The 25022-nt window shown below is 40.4% G+C and overlaps 1 protein-coding gene across 1 annotated transcript in view; it reads right to left on the minus strand.

Moving 5' to 3' along the window:
* MTTP (microsomal triglyceride transfer protein) overlaps window positions 1-25022 on the minus strand; it is a gene marked incomplete at both ends in the record, with an annotated part of 41236 nt that overhangs the window by 14542 nt on the left and 1672 nt on the right. The window contains 7 exons of the mRNA XM_083367829.1: window positions 539-699; window positions 5645-5795; window positions 6296-6435; window positions 7000-7116; window positions 9276-9383; window positions 12754-12897; window positions 18351-18538. Coding sequence (XP_083223955.1) covers window positions 539-699; window positions 5645-5795; window positions 6296-6435; window positions 7000-7116; window positions 9276-9383; window positions 12754-12897; window positions 18351-18538 — 1009 coding nt within the window. The remainder of the gene's footprint in view (window positions 1-538; window positions 700-5644; window positions 5796-6295; window positions 6436-6999; window positions 7117-9275; window positions 9384-12753; window positions 12898-18350; window positions 18539-25022) is intronic.

The raw sequence follows: 25022 nt of genomic DNA on the forward strand, positions 1-25022 counted from the left end.
CCATTTTTATGCCAGGACTACCTGGAGAGTGTTTCATGTTTCTACTAGTCAGTTTGAGCAGCTACACAACAGGTTTGTGCAACACTAGCTTCCATAAAAAATTCCACACAACGCTAGCTGGCAGCAAAAAGTTAGCTTTGGTCTATGTCTCTTTTCTGCCATCTACTGATTTTGCATATTGTTTGCAATTCAAAACTACTTAAACCTAAAGTTAGATCTGAAACCAGGGTAATAAGGCCTAACTAACAAGGCAATTGTTTAATAATAATATTAGCTGGCTTACTAGTGATTTGTTTATGGATTATCCTGGAAAAAAAACATAACGACCTCTGATCTAGCTCATAGTGGCTTGAAACGGTGCATATTGTGCTAACAAGCAACAACCACAACAGTGCTTTGGTGTTTTGTTCATGTTGATCAAAACAGGTCTAATCTTATATAACTTTACAAAATTCAATAAATCTTTCTCCAAAGCTAACTGAAATTGAAAATGGACATGTTATTGCAGAAAGAGTAAAACCTGTTGCTAGCAACTCACAGTATTTCTGTATTATTTTCATTTCTCAGTAGCTGTAAGATTTCTTCTTTTGTTGCTTTCTTCACACTCTCTATAAATGCCAAAAATCCTTTTGCAGCATCAGCTTTTGAAAGATTATCTGGTTCAAACTGTTTTCGGATGACCATCCACTGCTGAAACAGCTGCCAAAAAGATACACAATTTGAACTTTTGCCCCTAAAAAAGTTTGTCCTTTGTATGTTGCTTGTAACTGGCCTGGTATATATCCTACTCTTTTCCGATAAGAGCTCAAAGGCCAAAGTTTCTCTAGTTTTAGCCTGGTTTTTCTAAAAGAGGATCTGACCTTTTGATCCCATTAGATTTTTTTTTATTTCTTTCAGAGAAATCAGAAGGACAGAATGAGAAAGTAAGAGATCAGAAAAACATTTGTGTTTTTGTGTTGTGTTGACCAGCAGATTTTATAAAATAGCCAGTGATTTGGGAAAAAGTATTCCCATGAAGAATTAGGGAACTTTTGCTGAATGGGAAGGGATAAATGACGGATTAATATCCATCTCATCACAAGGAAGCTATCCAATCTAAATAGCATGAAGAGCATGACTTTTGCTATTCTGATAATATTTGGTCAAATTTCAAAATACCAGGCGGTCTTGGGTGCATCTTGTTTTGCCTTTCAGAGGACAATCAAATCTATAAGTTGGTTCAGCGAGCTTTTGGTTTCTTATTAACTGTTACATGTATAGACAACATCCATGCTATGTATGCAGGCATTATATTGCACATACTGTTGTCTCCTGAAGTCTCTCAAGTTTTGAATAAGAAGGCAGGAGGGAGTTGAAGCAAAAAGTATTAAAATGAATTAAAATTTAATATTAGAAGAAAAATTAATGCCTTTAATAACAAAGAAGTAAAGTGGCTACAGGAAAGTGCACCATTTTATATCTGATCTTACAAGGGGGCTATGAAATATTCAGGAAAACAAATATGGCACCTTTCTGTTAGGCCTAAAAATAATTGTACTTTTTGGTGGAACCAAGAGCAGTGACACAGAACAGATATGCAATCTTTAAAAAGGGACCCAGCTGCTTTAAAGTGTTGTACACAAGTGCCGTGTCCGTATGTCTATTCATGTTCCAAAGCCTGCTTGGAAGCACTAGAACAGTCCTGGGTCACTATGAGGCAAGCCCATAGCAATTGTAATTGAGCTTCCTCAGATCTGCTCAAGTCAGGCAGGATAACCTCCTAGATCCGTGGTGGCGAACCTATGGCACGCGTGCCACAAAGAGTCCTCTCTGTGGGCACGCGCGCCGTTGCCCAGTCCTAGGCCTTCAGCTGGGTTTTATAAAACCTTTTTGCTTTAGGCCTTCACCACTGTGTGCAAAAAAAAAGGTTCAATCAATCAATCAATTTCAACTTCTTGCGGGGAAAAAAAAGATCTCGCAAAGTTGGAATAGATTGATTGAACTTTTTAGTCCCACCCAGTCTGCCAATACCACTGCAGACACGCCCACACAATGGGCCACGCTCACCCAATTGGCCACACCCACACAATGGGCCATGCCCACCCGACACCCCGACGATACATAAATGGGTTTTGGGTTGCAGTTTGGGCACTCGGTCTCTAAAAGGTTCGCCATCACTGTCCTAGATCATACCTTTACAGAATTTTAAAAATAATAATCAATACTTGATATTTCATCCAAAAAGAAACCCAGTGCAATTAAAAACCACAGAATTGAGCCTGCAAATGTCAAGGTTGTTAACCAAATGTGGATTAAGCTCAGGAAGACAAGGTAGTATGAGAAAGAATCTTAAAGTTGACTTGCTTTGACTGTCACGTTTGCTTGACATTGACTTTCTTTGGTATAGGAGCAAATGAAAGGGAAATGTTGTTAGTCTTTGAAGACTGAGTTATTACAGTGTATATAAACAAAATAGAGTTTCAATATTTTGAGTGGAGCCAGTCTCTTGACTTGGCTTTCCTCAAGGGCTGAGAGTAATATTAGTATCAGAGGCATCATTGGTCTTTTGGGGATTTTGAGTTCTACTTTGCCTATTAGCTAAAGCTAATAAAAAAGCTCCTCTCTGCTATCTCAGGGTAATCAATCATGGAAGATCCAAAATCACTTCCAAACTTTCAAGTGTGACACTCCCCTTCCCATTCCACAAATACATCTGCGTCATCTGGATTCAGCTTTAACTTACTGTAGCTCATCCAACCCAGTACTGACTTCAGGAGAGCAACACCTTCATATAAAAATAGACTGATGGCACCCTGCTCTAAATCCTGTGATGAACAGCCCCATTTATTTCATATGTTTATTGAGCACATATATCCATATTGGAGACAGAATGAAACCCTGAGGGAGGCCATTAAATAACTCTTGGCTTGAGGAACCATCTTTCCACTTGACACCATTTGATTATCAAACACGTTATATATTCACACTCTTCTGAATAAAAAATGAATACTATACACTTCACTAAGAATAAATCCCATAACATTCCGTAAAATCTTCTTTTGAATACTGTAGATACACATAGGCCTACAATACTGGTGCTGGATACTATTTAAAAACTTCAGAGGTCTAATTTGAGAAGTCTGATTTTTATCCTTGAAATCTCTTGTGAAGTTTTGTCTGTCATTAAAAAAAAGGTGAATGTTCAAACAACTTCCTGTAGAGAGCTGAGTGAATATTTTGACCAGCGTTACCATATACAGCCACTACTGTTATCCAGTATTATCTCTGGCATTCTTTAGAGAAAGCTCAGCTGTTCCTTCCAGCAATGTTTATTGCAGCTCTCCTAACTAGGAAATTAGGAGCTCAGCTCAGCCTTTGCTAAAATATTCTCTCTCTTATTGGGCCAGGTTTATTAAGCAATAGTAACAGATGCTAATTCCAAATAGCGCTAGTATAATTTCAGCAGTAGAACTTTATCTTGCCTGAATTGTAATTAAACACACAGAAGTAATGATGAGTGAGATAGAAGCTATTTCTGGAGTTTTAATGAATGGCAAGGGAGTACTAATAGCTCCCAACACAGCTGGAGATTATAAACTTCAGCTGAGCATCCCTATATATCCTATGCTAAATATTGCTTTATAGCCAAGAATGTATGACCCAAGGCCTTGGGATTGTAAGTGGCCCTCATCATTTTCAAAATCTTGTGTGTGAGCCTTGCAACTCCTCTGAATGAAATATTTTACAAGGAGAAATATTGGAAATATGTGAGGAGTGATTATATTAATTATTAAATATATTTAATTATTTTCATTTTAAAATTTAAAATTAAAGTTAAAATGTTTGTGTTAACCTCCAATTTTTTGGAGTCTGTCCCCAAAATGCCATTTAAAAGCCAACTGTGACCTTAACCCCAAAAGTTGCCTCCTCCTAATTTATGGACATTTAGTCTCTACAGTTATACTGAAGAAGGATAGATGAATAATAAATGAACTTTCTGTTAGTGAGGATTCCCTGCAATGGGCTGAACAATGAGATGACTGGCTGAATGAGCCCTTTCTCTGTTATATGAGAATAATAACATTAATCTACATACTGTATAAGGTAAAAGGTAAAGGTAAAGGTTCCCCCACACATGCATGCTAGTCGTTTCCGCTTGTCTGAGGACATCTCCGTGGTCATGTGGCCGGCATGACTAGACGCCAAAGGTGCACGGAACGCTGTTACCTTCCCACCGTAGTGGTCCCTATTTTTCTACTTGCATTTTTACGTGCTTTCGAACTGCTAGGTTGGCAAAAGCTGGGACGAGTAACAGGCGCTCATTCTGTTACGCGGCACTCGGGATTCGACCCGCCAAACTGCCGACCTTCTGATCGACAAGCTCAGCATCCTAACCCACTGAGCCACCGCGTCCCTATACATACTGTATAGTTGTTGCCAAAGCAAAAAATGACTGGTTTATGTTTGCCTGAAATTTAGCTATATAAGTTACCTGTGAAATGTGGTTGGCTGCAGTTGTTTTATCAAGCATAGTATTTTGAATACATTAGAAATAAATACGAATGTCTTTGAGTGGGAAAGATTGAATTTTGGAGTTTTAACCTTGACCATGCCTACTTTTTGCACTTGTCAACACTTTCTCTGAAAAAAACTACCTGTCCTTGTTTTGAAATAGTGTGAAGATTTCAAGCTTTCTTAATTTTTATATAATAGCAACAACTCTGATCAGCAATTACTGACATTTCAAGAGTTTGTGAGTTTAGCAGATATTTTCTCTCTTGTGTTCTGCCCCATTCTAATTTATCGGCAAGAGATGCTCCTCTCCTTGTCCTTTCTCTTCAGAGAGGAGAGCTGTGAGGATGTGCACAGCTTATTAAGCCACACAGTCTTGCCCATTTTACAGATGCCTATTCTATGGTTTTTGCCTTTGCTCGCCAAACTAGCTTCAAGTGAAAGCCTGACTTTCTCTAAAAAGCATGCTTTGCTTTTTAATCTCAATCTGTTTTAACTCTTGGATTATCTTTATCTTGATTTCAATAAGAGTTATTTGGCTCTGTTGATCAGGCTCATAGATTTGTGATTGGTTTGCACACAAAAATCTTTGGATGCCATATTTTCAGCATAGAACATTTTAATGACTTGTTCAATAATTATTAGCATGTTCTATGCTGAAAATATGGCATCCAAAGGTTTTTGTGTGGGGAGCTCTGCAAATGACTTTTTCCACTGAGTTACCAGAAATCACTTCTAGGCATGCCATTCAGAGGAAGCACGCTCATGGATATTCAGGAAAAGCAAACGGGAAACAGTAGTACTTTAACAGGGCATCTTTTCACTGTCTTTATGTGCATTATGTCAGAACATATCTAGAATTTGAGCATTTCGCCAAAGAGCATTTTTGGATAGTCCCAAATTCTGCATAAGGATAGAATTCTCAGTTGTTCAATTGCTGGAGAAGAATAGGGTGCCATAGGATAAGGCCTTGAAAACTGCTCACATAGAGTTCAAAATCTTGGAATTAGGCTCAGAAGTATAACTAGCAGCAAATATATTCCCCAAATAATGAAATCTCAAGTACTCAAATTCTTTCTTGTACCTTTTCAGCTAATGCCATTTCAATAGTACACGAACTGTTGTATTTTTTATGTATTTTGTTATTACTTACTGATGGACAGCTTTTGCATTCATGAGAGACAGGCTCTGCCATCAAAGAAATTGCCACATAATTTGAATCCAGAGTTTTTATAATGCTGGCAACTTGCTTCCCAGCCTTCATTCTTGGACCGGCTTCAGTTGACTTCAGTTCTAGTTTCTGCCTGTGTATAGATATAAGGGAGCAGTTCAACAAACATGCCTCCTCTAACACAAAGAATTTAAAATGATTGTATGTGTTGATTTATAGCAGTAGCAAGGGCCACAAGAGAGCTATACTCTCTTCAGATTATTAAAGCAGCTTCATCGTTTGCACAATTTGGCTGCATTCGCCTCAGTCAGGGAGAAATTTCCAGATAACCACTCATGGTTTTTAATGATGTTTTAATGTGTTGAGAAGATATGCTTTGCTTATATGCTTGCAAAGCACTTCTTCGAAACATCTTGCACTGCTGTAGTAGAAAATCCAATTAATACAAAACAATGAAAACAATAATAAATATGTTAAGCTTCTTAAATTATATACAAAAATATATTGTTTTTAAAATGTTTTCCCCTTGCTTTAAATTATATCAATAATGTGGGATATCAATAAAAGTAAAAAGTATTATTAATTGGATTTGACCAGTGGAAATTTTCTGAAAAATAAAAGAAACCACCTTACTTTGAAATGACCTTTGTATCAATAAGTTGCAGAGATTTCAAATTAAAAATATGATTTTCTTCAGCCCGCACAGATTGAATAAAGGTGTCCTCCAGTACATAAATTACAGCTGAAATGGATTTTTTGTTCACTTCAAAGAGCTAAAAAATGATTTTACATAAAAAATACATAAAATCAGAAACTAATTCTCCAAATTACATCAACCCCTTTTCTAGTACATCAGTCCCTTTTTCTAATACTGTTTGCCGGATATAAAATTACTTGACATTATCTTGTTCTAGGTTATAACACAGAATCAGGTCAATTAACTATAGTTTTATGATAAAAGAAAGCAAATCAAATAGAATACATTGCCACAGTTTAGGATGATAATCCCTGGTTTATATGATTTTTTAAATCAATAAATCATTAAGACATTGGAAAAAATATTTATTGAGCCATACTAGCTTTCATATGGCAACTATTAGTGGAATAAAATCTTTTTAAACTAGCTTCCATTGTCCCTAAACTCATGTTTTCTTTATTCAGTATTTTTCAAACCTTTTTTTCTTGTCTGATGCAAAAAAGTGTAATTTTAATTGTCATAGTTTTGGAGGTATCCAACTGACCATAGTTTTGCTGAAGAAAGAAATTCAGGATTGGGAGCACAAGATTAAAACCTAAGAATGAACCAAGTTGTAGAAAAGTAGTGCACCCTACTGTACCTGATTGTGGTTGGTTACACTTGGGTGTTCTAAATTGCAAGAGTTCAGGGCTTTCACTTTAGTGATCTGATTCTGCCGAGCCTGATAAGTCACATTGCATTTTCCACAGATATCAATCTAGAGAACAGATGAAATAAATATGTTGGTGTATCAAAGACTTGCTGACCAACTTTTTTTTATGAGACATAGTCTCTGCTTTTCATTACAAATATTATAAAATAGTAGCAAACTAATAAAACCATGCAACTGAAGTAATAAAGCACAGGAACAGAGATATAATTTAAAAGCCTTAGTGAGCAAGCCAGTTTTAAGGGTCCAAAATCTTTTTGCCATCCATATCTGACCATTTTGGAGTTGTAGATTCCAACTGGGTTTCTACCCAAAGAAAATTTCACCTCAGTGAAGGAATTTTCTTTAAGACTATAGCTGGTGAAGGAAGGATCTGCAGTCCCAATAGTTCTAACTCCCATTAGAGTAATACTGTTTACATTTTTAAAATCTGTAGGATAATTTCAAAGAAGTGTTTAATATTAATTAAACCCTAGTTCATTTATTACATTAAGGCATTATTTGCTTAATTATGTGTTAATTAAGCCACAATTGGCTGTGTTCATATACTATACTATGCCACGAACCATGGCTCAGAAACCACACAGAGTGGATCCACACAACTTGTTTATGAGAAACAAAACTGACTAGCTTGTGTCAACATTTTTCATGCTAACACTACAACTCTAAATATTTGCTCATGTTTCTTTCTGACATCAAAGAGGAGACAGGAATAGGTCCAAATTTTCTCTATAAGTCTTTTATTGTTATACTGTCAGTCTAACCTTTAGTCTAGATTTCCAAATAGATTGTAGCAAGGATGTCTGCACAAGGAAGAGAGGCAGGGCAAATGATGTCATATGTATTATAATGGCATTAGACACAATGACATCAATACACATCTGTTGACATTGGGCTGTTTCAGGTACCTAGCAATCAATAGGCCCTATTTAAATACTAAAGTGAATCAGAACATTCTGTTTAATTTACAACTGACATTTGTGTAGAAACTCTACAAATCAAGCAACAACTATTAGCTGTGTTTGCATCCTGACAAGCCATGGTTTGTCAACTATGGTTTCATCATATAAATTATAGTTGAGTAGAACCAAACAAAACTATATTCCTATCTTAGATTCCCCAGTTTTCTTCAGGTGAATTTAGAATAGTCTAAGTCGAGAAACGGTGGCAAACATGTTGAAACAAAGGGCTTAGCAAAAAGGAATGAACATTTCACAAATTGACTGTTTTCAACATAGGATACATGTGCAGCAAATACATTCATTTTTTGTAGCAATCATTTTTTATTATTTGTTTTATTATTTATTTTTCTGCCTATCTGGCTGTGGGGCTACTCTAGGCAGCTTACAATAATAAAAAGAAGAAAATGAAAAAGTGTAAACAGAAGTAAAATAATAGAACAGAATAAACAATGAACAAGAACACAATGAGAATACATCAGTATGATAACTAAAAAGATGAATGGTGGAGAGGAGAGTGCAAGGAGGGTGGGTGAGTGGAGTTTTCCATCAGTCTAATTGCCACCTTTAGGATGGAAGCCCACCATTTGGTTCCCAGGCCAACAGGCAGAGCCAGGTCTTTAGGCTCTTAATTTGATACTTATATTTATATAAATGTAATGTAATAGAATGTAATGCAATGTGTTTATGTTTATATCATTAGCATAGCATTTCATGATTGTGACTTCATTTGATCTTGCCCTTAACCCTTACTTTGAGGGCAATAATGAGCTGGTTCTTCAGCAGAGTTTATAAATCTCTCTCATTATGGTGGTGTGTTAATTAAATAACAAGCTTTTTATATAACATGAATAAGACATATGCATTATATTTTGCTCTTTAAAACTTTGTCCTCAACATTGTAAGAGGGTAGTACTCTATGCATTAATTTCTGCCCAAATGTGAACATATACCTAGAAAAGGCCTGTATAACTTTTTACAAAAATCTATATATCCCTTTTTCTCTTCTATTTTAATGATGTATTTCCTATTTCCTATTCCAGAGTAATATGCCATCTGTTTCTGTTCTTTATTCTCTTTATTCCTTCACTTTTATAATTTTATTATATTTTCCTATGTTGTTTGATTAAGATATATACCACCAGAGTCAATTTGAAATTGCACTGTGCCTAAATTAAGCCAATTTAATATGTTAAGTACTCTCCTATTAAAATCAATACATTTAGCATTCATGACGGAAGAGTGTACCTCACTGGCAGCTCCAGAATTCAGCTGTATTTGAAACAAGCTAGCCAGTCCTCTTTTGAGATTCTTGATAATAGAAGGTTCATCTTCATAGCAGTAGAAATGTTTAATCTAGAAGGAGTGGTGGAGGGAGAAAGAGAGAATTTGTAATAAGAATTAAATTTTAATTTGAAAACTATCCTCCAAAAATTCTGGTCATTATTTATCATTAATTTATTTTCACAGTTATTAATATTAGAAGATGAATTGGTGTTCTGTTCTACACAGATATGTCCCAAAGCAGGTCCAATGAAAAGCAGCAGTACAACAACAGAAAACTGTCAAATCAGAAGGGCAAAACACAATCTATTATAATTTATTTCCAAGCATAGAATGATCTTATTATGCAACACTTTATTTCAATAATAGAAACATCATAACACTTTTAATTCATGCAAAATCAGCAGTCTCGTGAAAACCTAAACCTGAGGTCAAAATATTTAACCCAGAATCAGATGCAATACATTTTTCTCAAGCTGCACTGAATAAATACTATTACCATCCGATGGTTATTTAAAGTGCCAAAAGACTTAGAATACTTAGTACAAAAAAGGATGGACGGTGTGATGTTTGTTTGCAAATAAGTCTTCTATTTTCTTGGGCTGAGTATCCAGCTTTAGTAAAGGTTTCCCCTGTCCAGTGGTATCCAACTCTAGGGGCAGTGCTCATCTCCATTTCTTAGAGAGGAATCCAATGTTATCCGAAGACGCTTCCAAGGTCATGTAGCCAACAAGACTATATGCCAAGGCACACCAGAACACTGTTATCTTCCCACTGAAGTACCTATTTATCTACTTGCATGCTATTGAACTGCTAGGTTGGCAGAAACTGGGGCAACTAATGGGAGCTCACCTCTTCATGCAACACTGAGGTCTTGAACACGGGCTGTCAGTTTCCAGCTGACAAGCCTAGCGTCTTTAATCACTGAGCTATTGCACCCTTTTCCAGCTCTGATATAGAACACTTACTTTAAATGCAGAAGGCTTTATCCAACTTTTCACAACCTGGTGACCTCCAGATTATTGTAAATCAATTTCTAGATTTCCTCATATCTGCATATCCTAAAGTGAGTTCCTGGCATCTTCAATTTTAAAACAGATCAGAAGGTGAAACCCTAGCTACTCAAAACCCCAGGGAATCACTACCAGACCAAATTACTGGTAGCTAAAAAATTACATTCTATCCTATTTTTAAAATACCTGTAGCTCATCCTTTGTTGAAATTGGGCAACAATGCAATAAAATATTGGGAGAGATGGAGAGATGTCTATGGAGATTCTCAATCATCCAGGTCATGGTTATCCCAAAAGTGCTTTTTCCAAAAGGCAACTGGACTTGCATGTTTTTTTTTCCTTGAAAACATTTTGCTTCTCACCCAAGAAGAAATGAAGAAGCCTTTTGGAAAAGCATCTTTGGGAGAGATGGAGAGAATATTAAATATGCATGATGTGTTTTTTGGAAACCCATAATCTAAATAATTTATGGATTTTTTTCATATCCCTCTAAGCATAGAATAAATATTTTTAAGCCTTCATCGAGCAGTGTATAGCTGTGATGATGATGATGATGATGATGATGTACTCATGATATTTTCTTTATCATCGCCAGCCTATAGCAGTCTTAAAGTAGTATTTACTGTTTCTTTTAATACAATTTTTGCCACAGAGATTGCACAAGATGCTTCCTCGATGATCCAGATGATGTTGGTGTTATGCACTGGGACCAATCCTAATACCACCATGTATTCTCAGAAACTGGGAAAAAGTGTCCCCAAATGATTGCCTCCTCTAATAAAGTGAAAATAAATAAGGATGTCTCTGGAATGGCAGGAGGAAACTACTAATGTTAGTTCTATCTGACCATAATAATAGTCATGTACACTGATTAGTCTGCAGGATACTTAATATGTTCACCTTTCCTAGTAACTCCTCTTTTGCCACCCCAGCAGAAATGTTGAGATAACAAATATCTTGGCCCTCAATCTAAGCTACACAATCAGTCAAAAATGAACTATAGTGAAATTAATAACACAGGGACGTGTCAAATGCAGAGTGATCTTTGCACTGGCTGCTGCATCTGAATTTAAACCACAAGACTTTGTCCTTTCAACTAGCACTCGAGCCGTTATAACTTCCATTCTGCACTTTATAAGAGTTACAATAAACACATTATCTCTTAAAGCACTCCATTGATACATTTTGGCATCCCTTTGAGAGATGTATTCTATTTCCATGATGGGCAAAACATTTTCAAGCAACGTAGTTGAATCATTTGAAGTCCTTCTCATTCACCCTCGAAATGCCATTTTTCCATCTTCTGATCATAAAGCTTTCACCAGTGGGATCATAGCATGGGATCTGATATAGAGTGGGCTCACCAGCCTTTGATCCTGTGCTCTTTGTTAAATACAAAAAAGGTCCAGGTCATTTAGTGTAGCCCACACAATTGAAATTGCTTTTCTATTATGTATTCTGACTCTCCCTGGCATTAGACTGGAATGGAGAATCCAAGACATGAATGGATGTGTGGGAATGGATTATCCACAAGCTAGTTCCACTCATGAAACCCTTGCATAGTTTCATGTGGTCTAATGCAGCTTCTCTACCCAAAAACACTGTCCACCGTGACATTTTATTTTGATTGCTCTGGCAGAGAGTGAAGACAAAAATCTAATTTGTCCACTCCATAACTTGCACAATATCCTCAAAGCGGTCATGATGATATAGTGTTTTTTGGTTTTTGGTTTTAATGCTGGCATTTAGTACATTGGCCATGTAGATTCTATCAGGGCTGTACTGAGAACTGGATTTCAAGTGATTCAGAGAACATGTGGGTGTGCATGTAATACTTGTTGGGATCACCTTAAAGCAGCTGCAGCTCATACACAATCCTGGAAAAGATACATTGGTTGTATAGTGTTCCCCACAGATGCTACATGTGTGTCTTCAAGGGCAACTACTGGTGAGGGAGGGGCTCAAAAAGTAAGCCATTAACACTCAACTGAAGCCCCACCCTTTTCTACATGTGTCATGGCATGCAGAGAAAAAGAACTGAACTTTGATTGTGCAAACCTTTTTGTGCTCTTTGCCCTCCCCCGACACTCAATGCCATTGAAAGTTCTTAATCACAGTGTATGCTTTGAATATGGAACTTTGCCCAGCCATAATCAGCTATCAGAGATGTACTAAATCTTCTCCTGCTATTGTTTGCATGGAACTGACAAGACAGTTTTTGAGCATGTGTTGGCTATATAATACATTGTGACAGGACTACATATCATTTAGCCCTTCACAAATGTTATGACCCTAATTCAAAGCACGAGATAGATAGATAGATAGATAGATAGATAGATAGATAGATAGATAGATAGATAGATAGATATGAAAATTTGCTCAGGCAACAAGTAAAACCTTTAAAACAAACCTTTCTACTTATTCTCTTACCTTTCCACGAATCCAGTGCAGAAATACAGGCCTTTTTAAAGCAGCAAGATGCTCTTCTTCATATAGTTTATCTATGTTTTTTTGCTGAAAAATGTCTTTTGCTACAGGACGCTCGTTCACATTTTCAAGTGACACATCTGTAATCTGAAAAGGCAAAAAACCCGATAAAATAAAATAGGACAAAATCAACTAATTTGCAGTGGGAGTTTATTTCCTCACACTTAATTTCTCCTTTGAAAAAAATATGTGATTTCTGCTGTGATTATTGCAAACCAGTCAGTCTTATACAGATTGGTCAAAGACAATTCACATAGCACACTAACCTATAATGTGATTTGTTTTTTATTTACTATGATGGGAATTTGACAAATCTGGCCTTTGCTCTATTATATGAGAGTTTACATAAGCATCCTGAAATGATTAAACTCTATATAATTGATAGGTCTTCACCAATGAGCCTTAAATATTGGAAACTTCTAAATAGAAAATCTACATTTCTCATTTGGCTTCAATTCACTAAATTATATACTGTAAGACATAAAGCAACAACGCATTTGACAGAAGCATAGTATACATAAATAATGCCTCTGAAATTTCAGCCCATCTGAATAGAATAGAATAACAGACCTTGGAGGTCTTTTAGTCCAACCCGCTGCTCAGGCAGGAAACCCTATACCAGGGGTGTCAAACTGCCAGCCCACCGGCCGGATGTATCAGAGTGAAACTGCCCCTACCCCATTGCCGGCAATGGAAAAAAAGTCACGATATGTCACAACACATCACGTAACGTTGCAGGTTTGACACCCCTGCCCTATACTATTTTCAGACAAATGGTTGTCCAGTCTTTTCTTAAAAACTTCCAGTGTTGGAGCATTCACAACTTCTGGAGGCAAGTTGTTCCACTGATTAATTCTTCTAACTGTCAGGAAGTTTCTTAGTTCTAGGTTGCTTCTCTCCTTGATTAGTTTCCATCCATTGCTTCTTGCTAGCCCTCAGGTGCTTTGGAGAATAGCTTGACTCCCTCTTCTTTGTGGCAGCCCCTGAGATATTGGAACACTGCTATCACATCACCCCTCGTCCTTCTCTTCATTAAACTAGACATACCCAATTCCAGCAACCATTCTTTACATGTTTTAGTCTCCAGTCCGCTAATCATCTTTGTTGCTCTTCTCTGTACTCTTTCTAGTCTCAACATCTTTTTTACATCATGGTGGCCAAAACTGGATGCAGTATTCCAAGTGTGGCCTTACTTGTAAAGTAAGTCACGTGATCTTGATTCTATCCCTCTGTTAATGCAGCCTAGCACTGTGTTGGCTTTTCTGGCAGCTGCAGCACACACTGCTGGCCTATATTTAAGTGATTGTCCACTAGGATGTCAAGATTCCTCTCACAGTTACTACTGTTGAGCAAGGTACCACCTACCACCTACATGACTTTATGGGTTTTTACCCTAATCCATCTCGCTGACTGGTTTCGCCTATTGTCCTCTCCTTTCCTTTCCCCCTGGGCTGTGGAAGGTGCCGGGTGTATAACCACTGTGAGAGAGTGGTTAAGAGTTAAGAGCTCCATCTTTTCCGTCCTAGAGGTGAGAGCTCTAGGCGGTATCTCTCTCCCCGGCTGTATATCTCAGGCTGCTCCCCGGTTCTGACCGTTGTGAGAGAACGGGGATTGTCCCGGGGTTACCCTGCTCTAGTGGCAGAAGAGCTGGGTTTGCAGTCTGGATATTCCCCTTCCATTTTTAAGATCCTCCCCTTTTTATTTATTCGATCTGGGTCTGTTTTTTGCTGTATTACCCAATTTTACCATGGTTTTGAGATACTCCAGCACGGTTTTACTCGCTCTCAGAGGTGCCCCCCCATCCTGGGAGCGACCCGCCTTACCTTTTAATTTACCTCTTGATGACGGGTCCGACTGTTGGGACCCTGAGAGATGGCCGGGCAGAAACAGGGGCCTAAGATATAAATTTAACAAGAGGCCCCTGATTACTTTTTTAGCTAAATTTTTTGTAGGGTTAGGGAGGGGGGAGGGTTGTGGTTGGTTGGAGAGAGGGGGCACTCTGCCAACTGCTGTTCAGACCAGGCCTAGTAGAGATCGCGTTGAGAGGGAGCCGGGGTCGGTCATCTCTGGAGCTCTGGAGCGGGTCGTGGGAATGCCAATTCCCACGACGATAGGGAATGGCTGCAGGTGTAAGATCAGAGGGCCGTATCGACCTCCGGGAGGGCCTCTCCGCTATCTCCAAGCGGTGAGGCGCTCCGACCCTCTGCCTTCGACCCAAGGCTCTGGGAGCGGGGATGTGCAGCCACCTGAGCTCCGACTGGTGTACCTAAATGCCAGGTCCGTTGCTAATAAGGCTCCCCTCGTCCGGGATTTAGTCGAGGGTGAGCAAGCGGACCTGGCTTGCATTACGGAAACCTGGTTGGGCCCAGAGGGTGGTATCCCCCTGGTGGATCTCTGCCCACCAGGCTTCCGGGTGCTACACCGGCCTCGGACTCAGGGTAGGGGTGGGGGAGTGGCTGTAGTTATGAGGGAGACCTTATGTCCGCAGGAGGCCACCGTTCCTCAGATAGTCGGGTGTGAATCTCTCTTATTGAGGTTTGGTCCTAGGGCGCAGTTGGGCTTGCTGCTCGCGTACCTTTCGCCTAGTCGCGTAGCAGCAGCCCTGCCTGAGCTTCTCGATATCCTCTCAGGGATGGTGATTGAGTTTCCTAAACTAATGGTTTTGGGAGACTTCAATCTACCATCCCTGGGAGGAGTATCTGAGTTAGCTCGGGAGTTCATGGCTTCCATGATGGCCATGGACCTGACGCAGGTAATTCATGGACCAACCCATGAGGGAGGCCACACCCTTGACTTGGTTTTCTTATCTGGTCGGTGGTTAGATGATCTTGGTGGGGGCTCCCCAATTGTTATGCCCCTGTCATGGACCGATCATCATCTCCTGCGGCTGGTCTTCCGTTTTGCCACCCCCCACCGTGGGGTTGTTGAGCCAACTAGATGGTTCCGCCCCAGGCGCTTAATGGACCCTGAGAGGTTTCAGGCAGCGCTGGGGGCCCCACCTGCCTCCCCAGCTCACAGCTCGGCGGATGCCTTAGTGGAGGCCTGGGAAAGGACGGCCACGGAGGCACTTGACCGAGTTGTACCCTTGCGGCCCCTGACCCGGCGCAGATCCCAATGGGCTCCATGGTTTTCCGCGGAGCTCCGGGAGATGAAGCGTCGGAGACGGGGCCTAGAGAGCGTTTGGAGGTCCACCCGATCTGAATCCGACCGATTGCGACTAAGAACCCATATTAGGTCTTATCTCGCTGCGATGAGGGTAGCGAGATCTAACTATTTCGCTGCCCTCATCGCGTCCGCAGATAATCGCCCGGCCGCCCTGTTTAGGGTGACCTGCTCCCTCCTCAACCAGGAGGTCAGTGAGGATCCCTTGCAGGGGCGTGCCGAGGAATTTAGTCAACATCTGTCGGACAAAATCGCTCGGATTCGGACCGGTTTGGACTCCGACTGGGCAGTATCGGACGATCAGGACACGAGTGATCTTGTCGATGTCATCTGGGAGGAGTTCGATCCTGTGACTCCGGAGGAAGTGGACAGGATCATGGGGAGGCTGAGCTCCACCACATGTTTATTGGACCCGTGCCCTTCCTGGCTGGTTTATGCAGCCCGGGAGGGGACACGAAGCTGGTTCCAGGCGGTTATAGCTGCTTCTTTGAGTGAGGGCAGTTTTCCCGCCGCCTTGAAGGAGGCGGTGGTGAGACCTCTCCTCAAGAAGCCTACCTTGGATCCGGCTGTTTTGAATAACTTTCGTCCGGTCTCCAACCTTCGCTTCCTTGCGAAGGTTGTTGAGAGTGTGGTGGCGCATCAGCTCCCTCTGGTCCTGGATGAAGCGGATTATCTAGACCCGTACCAATCGGGCTTCAGGCCTGGGTACAGCACGGAGACGGCATTGGTCGCGCTGGTGAATGATCTCTGGAGGGCTCGGGACAGAGGATACTCCTCTGTTCTAGTCCTATTAGACCTCTCAGCGGCTTTCGATACCATCGACCATGGTATCTTGCTGCGGCGTCTCAGGGGACTGGGAGTGGGAGGCACGGTTCTTCAGTGGTTCTCCTCCTATCTCCTGGGACGTTCGCAGTCGGTGTTGACGGGGGGGCAGAGGTCGACCGCGAGGCCTCTCGCTTGTGGAGTCCCTCAGGGGTCGGTCCTCTCGCCCCTTCTGTTCAACATCTACATGAAACCGCTGGGTGAGATCATTCGTGGTTTTGGAGCTGGGTATCATCAGTATGCTGATGATACCCAACTTTTCATTTCGACCCCAAACCACCCCAGTGATGCCCTCGACGTGATGTCCCGGTGCCTGGAGGCGGTCCGGGTCTGGATGGGGAGGAACAGGCTTCGTCTCAACCCCGACAAGACGGAGTGGCTGTGCGTACCGGCATCCCGGGATATTCAGGATATCCCACCCCTCATTATGGGGGGTGAGTCATTACCTCCTGTAGATAGGGCTCGCAACTTGGGTGTCCTCCTAGATTCACAGCTCTCTTTAGAAGACCATATTGTAGCTGTAACTAGGGGGGCGTTCGCCCAGGTTCGCCTGGTGCGCCAGTTGCGGCCCTATCTAGACCGGGATGCCTTGCGCACGGTCACTCATGCGCTCGTGACCTCTCGTCTTGATTACTGCAACGCTCTCTACATGGGGCTACCCTTGAAGACCACTCGGAGGCTCCAGCTGGCACAGAATGCAGCCGCGAGAGTTGTGTCGGGGGTCTCCCGATACTCCCGTGTTACACCTTTGCTCCGCGAGCTGCATTGGTTGCCAGTTGTCTTCCGGGTGAGGTTCAAGGTGTTGGTAATGACCTACAAAGCCCTCCATGGCATGGGTCCAGAATACCTTGGGGAGCACCTGCAGCCGGCGTCAACTTCCCTCCGCCCAGTACGCTCCCACAGAGAGGGCCTCCTCAGGGTGCCGCCGGTCAAAGAATGCCGACTGGTGGCCCCCAGGGGGAGAGCGTTCTCTGTGGGTGCACCGGACTTATGGAACCATCTTCCGGTAGAGCTCCGGATGGCGCCCGACCTCCGCTCCTTCCGGCGCGACCTTAAAACCCATCTCTTTAAGGAAGCGGGCCTGGCCTGATGGGATGGGGTGGGTTTGTTATTATGACTTTAATTTTAAATTTGTACTATGGGCATTGTTTAATCATGTTTTAATAATTTTAACTTTTGTATCTGTCTTTTACGTATTGCCCTGTTAACCGCCCTGAGTCTCTTGAGAGAAGGGCGGTATATAAATTAAATAAAATAAATAAAATAAATAAATAAAAATAAATGGTACCTGTGCATTTGGTTTTTCTTGCCTAAATTTGCAACTTTGACCCTGACAGCTCCCTATGTTGAAACCTGTATCCCAGCATGTACCATTGAACATCGTGGTCTATACTTTCTAAGTAAACATTGCAATATTAAATGCCTTCAATTTTAAAATTCATCTTATATTTTCTATAAATAGAATTTAATCACATTTTACATCTTGACTTACATTAGCTAACTACCCAAATAATCAGAAAATGCCTTTATAACATCATGTTACAATAATTGCCTACCGCAATTTTGATCAGTTGGTCATCATCATTATTGGGATTTCTCCATACTAAGTTGACATCCACTCCAGATGAAATTTGATAGCCCACACTCTCATGAGGTAAACCTTTCACTCTGTCAATAAGAACTTGGGTGGAATATGCAAATTTGTATAATTTGTCATTGTTTATTCGGGGACCTGTATTGTGGCCTATATGAAGAAAAAATTAATTGTGGAAAGTGTTACATCAGTGATAAGCTCAAGGAGACCACCATATTTTATATTCCTATCTCCAAAGCATAGTTTAAATATGAGAGATTTAAGACAACTCTTAAACTTACTTCTGATCAGATTCACCACCAAGGTTCCTCATACTGAGCCTTAAGGGTCTTTCCAGATGCTTTTTCATAAACTTTTGTGAATCATATTTGTACTAAACTCTACTTAAAAATAGTTGCCTTTAATGAAAGAATAATGGAGTAGCATACCCAAACCAACATTCCAGGATTAAAAACAGGAACAGTCTTATATAGGAAAGCATATAGGAATATATATATATATATATATATATATATATATATATATATATATATATATATATATATATATATATATATATATATATATATATATATATATATATATATATATACATACATATATATATATATATATATGAATCTTTCCTACCAGTAGCATTCCATAATAATCTGATGTGCTGTAAATAATATTTTGATATTATTATTTCAACTAAATTTTCAATAGATGACTTTGCAGGGCAGAGTTCATAAGGGAAGTAATATGCTCCTGTATCAATTTCAAGGCCATCCCTACTATAAACCTAGTAAAGCTATTGGCTGAGATTGTTGGTTATTAGGATGAATGGTGTAACAGCAAAGTACTAAACTGCATTCCTGAACTGGGTTTACCATTCAATTTGACCTTCATTTTTTCACTCATTTTCTGGAAACTTTGCATTAAGATGCCTCTTCTTAATAGCTTCCCAGCCTTTTGGCTAAGATCAAATTTATTTCATTTGTTAGAAATATATAAAAAGTAAAGGTAAAGGTTCCCCCACACATGCGTGCTAGTCATTTCCGACTCTAGGGGCTGGTGCTCATCTCCGTTTCAAAGCTGAAGAGCCAGCGCTTGTCCGAGGACGTCTCCGTGGTCATGTGGCCGGCATGACTAGACGCCAAAGGTGCACGGAACGCTGTTACCTTCCCACCGGAGTGGTCGCTATTTTTCTACTTGCATTTTTACGTGTTTTTGAACTGCTAGGTTGGCAGAAGCTGGGACGAGTAACAGGCGCTCACTGTTACGCGGCACTCGGGATTCGACCCGCCAAACTGCCGACCTTCTGATCAACAAGCTAAGCGTCCTAACCCACTAAGCCACTGCAACAGAGAGAAAAATAAGCACATTTAGATGTACGCATAGAAATATATGCATACATCTAAATGTGCTTATTTTTCTCTCTGTTCCCATGCTTTTTTATTTTCTTATCCATGTGTTAAATTATATGATAGTATTCTAAATTTGAAAGTACCTGTGGCAGAGGCAATGCATTAAGATCACAGAAATAATAATAAAAAACACAGATTGAAAAAAAAACCCTTAATACATCCTAGGGAACAACACAGACTGAGTTAGAAAAAAAATAATATGTTTAGCCTGTTAGTTCAATTTTTAATTTATCTTTTTTTAGAATTTGCTATGACTGATCTACTGACTTAGAATAGCTTACAAAAATTTGATGTACAGTATTTTACCTGATTATAAACTGTGACAAATAATGGTCTTAATGCCAATACATGACACTTTAATTAATATGTATCTATTTTCATCTGCACAACTTTAATTTACATTGCTTTCCACTGAATATTATTCTCCTGACACATTTGCAGAGCTTATTCATAGATATGTAGATTTCCCTAAATATTACTAGACGTACATTTTAATGCTGTATGTTGAGATTCTCACGTAAGGCAAAGAGTGCCTGTTATCTAAGCATGTTGCAGAGAGAAATGAGTACATGGCAACTTGAATAACTATTTTAGTATCTGTCATTACAACTTTCTAAAATTAACTCGTGGTTCTGTATAATGGAGAAAGCTATGCTGCTTGAGCTGAGACAGCTGTCAGAGACTGTACCTTTTATTACTACTGCTGGCATAGACAACACATGCAGTTTTAACCATTAGCTGGCTCTAAGTTTACCCTTGCTGTGTCTTACAGCATTAGTTCACTATATCAAAAAACAGCAAGCAGTTTAGAGAAAATATTAAACTATAATATTACAGATACTGTAATCTCACTGAATCCATCTGAAAAGTATAATACTTAGAAATATTTTACATACTTAAAAAATCAAAATATGATAATCAAAGTCCATTTTAATTCAAAAGCATGTGTGTTATTTTAGTTGTGATTCTAAGTTGCAAAGTATCAACACATAGTATAGCATATTACAATAACTCAAAATGTTCTCAAAATGTTAAATTAACACACACACACACACACACACACACACTGTGTATATATCATTTTAGCCATTGTCTATTCACTGCAGGATGAAGGCCTTTTTATATGAAATAAACTAAGACTATAAATTCAACATAATGACAATATTGTCAAAGAAAGCATTCCATCTTATAACACCAGGTGGCTGTGATAAATTTGGGTTCACTTTTGCCCAGTTATCTGATCATTCTAATGCACAAACATATTCTTTTATAATAAATTACTAAAGTGGAATGAAGGCAACATTAGATATCTATACACTCAGGCTAACTTAGTGTTCTGCATTTATCATTATCAGAACACAGCGTCTTTAAGAAATCTTCCATGGAGGTATACTTTAAGTCCTGCTATAGTCTAAAGCAGACATGTCAAACACAAGGCCCGGGGGCCGGATCCGGCCCGCGAAGTGGTTTCATGCGGCCCGCGAAGCCATCCTGGAAACAGTGAGGGAATGGCCCCCACTGCCTTGGCCCTGGCCCAGAGACCCTCCTTCTGCCAGAGACCCTCAGATCTGTCCCACTCCTGCCCAGGCCCCCATAGGCACCCTTGATGTGAATGATGTAAAGCTGGCCACGCCCACCCAGTAGGCCATACACACTCTAGCCACGCCCACCCAGTAGGCCACGCCCACCCAGGCCACACCCACCCGGCCCCTTGAGGGCAACCACAATGCTGATGCGGCCCTCAGTGAAATTGAGTTTGACACCCCTGAGGTTGCAATTTGCAGAGATAATACAAATATAATTAAGGGAATACATTTCAATGCAGATTAATAGAAAAAAATTAGAGACTTCTTCATGCTTCCATATAATTGCATATTGCTAAATTAAACATTATACTTATGACATTTTTGAAAATGCTTAACGCTGCTACTGTTCTTTAAAAAGCAAAGCGGCTGTTTAGAGCCCCAATCTGCTGCTGTAATCCAGATCAGAGCCCACATTTGGATCAGAGCCCACATCAGTTTGCCACTCAAAATCCACTTTCCCAGCTGCTATTTGCCCTTTAGCTTTTCTGCACTTCCCCTTGGCTAATGTACAAATTACCATAAATAGCAAGATAGGATATTAGTAATTTCTGACATATATGTGTGTGTGTGTGTCTGTGTGTCTCTGTGTGTGTGTATTACACAAGTACACATACACACATTTATATATTACACATACACACATATAATACACATACAGAAACACACATGCACAGGAAAGTATGTCAGAAATACAGTATATATGTGCGTATCTCAAATAATTTCCTGTCCACTTTTGGTCAAAAACTAACAAAAGTAGGTGTGTTAAATCATTGAATATTTCAGTGCATCTAATGAAAGCAGTTTACAGGTAGTCCTTGACTTACGACCACAACTGAGCCCAAAATGTTTGTTGTTAAGTGAGACATAGGTTAATTTTGCCCCATTTTACAACCTTTCTTGCCTTCGTTGTTAAGTGAATCAGTGCAGTTGATAAGTTAGGAACATGGTTGTTAAGCGAATCTGGCTTCCCCATTGACTTTGCTTGCCAGAAGGTCGCAAAAGGCAATCATTTGAACTTGGGACACTGCAACCGTCATAAATTTGAACCAGTTGCCAAGCATCTGAATTCATCTGAATTTTGATCACATGATCATGGGGATGCTGGAAAGATCGTAACTGTGAAAAATGGTCCTGTCATTCTTTTCAGTACCATTGCAACTTTGAACAGTCACTAAATGAACTGTTGTAAGTTGAGGACTATCTGCATTTTGCTTAAAAGCAGAAAAGCCAAATAAAACATTGAAAACCTCATATCACAATTAGTTCCACTCAGTGGAGACATTATTTTTCTTAAAGATGCAGATCTTAGCCACCCAAAGTGGTCCACCCTAGATCTAAAAGCACAATAATAGCATTTCATCACTATGGGGTAATCTGTGACTAGACCAGACATGTCAAACACAAGGGCCAGATGCGGCCCGCGAAGTGGTTTCATGCGGCCCGCGAAGCCATCCTGGAAAAAGTGAGGGAACGGCCCCCACTGCCTTGGCCCTGGCCCAGAGACCCTCCTTCTGCCAGAGACCCTCAGATCTGTCCCACTCCTGCCCAGGCCCCCATAGGCACCCTTGATGCCAACGATGTAGAGCTGGCCACACCCACCCAGTAGGCCATACGCACTCTAGCCACGCCTCCCCAGTAGGCCATACGCACTCTAGCCATGCCCACCCAGTAGGCCACGCCCACCCTGGCCACGCCCACCCGGCCCCCTTAGGGCAACCGCAATGCTGATGCGGCCCTCAGTGAAATTGAGTTTGACACCCCTGGACTAGACAATCTGTTCTCCAGACATCACTGCTTGTACTGTATTTCTTTAAGTTTAAATTGGGCTGCCTCCAACCGAAGAAAAACACACTGACAATGAGGTACTTCTTGGAAAAACAAAAGGCCACCCTACACTTTTCACCTGGGACAGGAAACTAAGGAATACATTCCTTAGAATATGATAGCTCACTTTTTTCCTCCCACGGTAACCAATGAATGGCTCCAACAGAAACTAAGAAAAAAAAGTGGGAGTGTTTTCAGTGCATTCATAATCCTTTTTTTTTTTACTAGCATGAATGAAATGCAACACATTTCAAAACTGCCTTCAATAGGAATTTAGTCTATTAATACAGGCTGAACATAATTCATTTCCAGGGGCGTATGGCAGTTAAGAGGGCACGAATGAATCTCCAACCTTTTCAATGTGCTATAGACACCATCTTATTTTTTTTTACTTGCCAGCTCTCCAGGAACCACTAGACATTCCTCAGTGAAATTATAAAAAATTGCATTTCCCTCCTAATTTTTTAAACTATTCCAATGATTTCTAATAGGGACGCGGTGGCTCAATAGGGACGCGGTGGCTCAGTGGGTTAGGACGCTGAGCTTGTCGATCAGAAGGTCAGCAGTTTGGCGGGTTGAATCCCGAGTGCCGCGTAACAGAATGAGCGCCTGTTACTTGTCCCAGCTTCTGCCAACCTAGCAGTTTGAAAGCACTTAAAAATGCAAGTAGGAAAATAGGGACCACTCCGGTGGGAAGGTAACAGCGTTCCGTGCGCCTTTGGTGTCCAGTCATGCCGGCCACATGACCACAGAGACGTCCTCGGACAAGCGCTGGCTCTTCGGTTTTGAAACGGAGATGAGCACCGGCCCCTAGAGTCGGAAACGACTAGCACACGTGTGCGGGGGAACCTTTACCTTTACTTTTACCTAATGATTTCTAACTACCCACTGAAACACGTTCGCCCAGAAATGCGTAGGATAGAATTAAAAAAAAACATGTTGCAGTGAAAGGACATTAAAATGCAACCATATCCAAAAATATAACCTTAAATCAAAATAACCATTACAGAAGACAAATAAGAGAGAAGCAACCACGTTTAAAACAGAGACAACTAGGCACACAGTTGAAACAAGGTCCAAGATAAATTGGCTTTAAGAAAATTTAAAAAAAACAATTAAGATGTTTTTGGAGAGGACATCCATAGCAGGGACCCCCTCACCGTGCTATCACTCAGCAGGGACACTCAGAAAAGGTCAATGGAAGATTACGCCAGCATTTGAGTAGGCGCATGTATCCAGAAGCAATTCTTCAGTAAATCCTCACACTATGAAAGGTTTTGAAAGGGCTGAATTTTAAGACTCAGGCAGAAAGCTCAGTTGTCACTCAGTTGAGTGAAAAGAATGGACAACACATGCAGCAGGGCTTGCTGATCACATCTTGAAGCAAGTAAGCTAAGCATATTATAATTTAAAGATGGGCCAAATATATTGCCCACTGTTTCCATTTGTTCCCTGAAATCATACTGTGCCAGCATCTTCATTTGGACCTAAAAGTTTCTTAAAAGACAATGAGGATGTCAGGGTACTTTTTCATCTCTCTCCCTGCAAGTCTCCTTGCAAGCAAGTGCCAAACTCCATTTGAAGGTGATCTAGAAAATGCATTTCACCCGAGAGTACCCACACTTGGCTAGCAGCCAACTTATCTGACCATAGTTCAATATTCCTTCCTTATCACCTCTTTTAATGGATCAGAGCTAACTCTTTGTCAATGAGGACTACATCATCTGCAAGATACCACCTATTATTCCTTGCTGGGTGTAGTAAGCAAAGAGCCATTGTGCTTAATAACATACCTTCTTGTTCACATCATTAGTCCTA

The sequence above is a fragment of the Vipera ursinii genome (genome assembly GCF_947247035.1).
Source record: "Vipera ursinii genome assembly, chromosome: 7".
Taxonomy (NCBI): Eukaryota; Metazoa; Chordata; class Lepidosauria; order Squamata; family Viperidae; genus Vipera; species Vipera ursinii.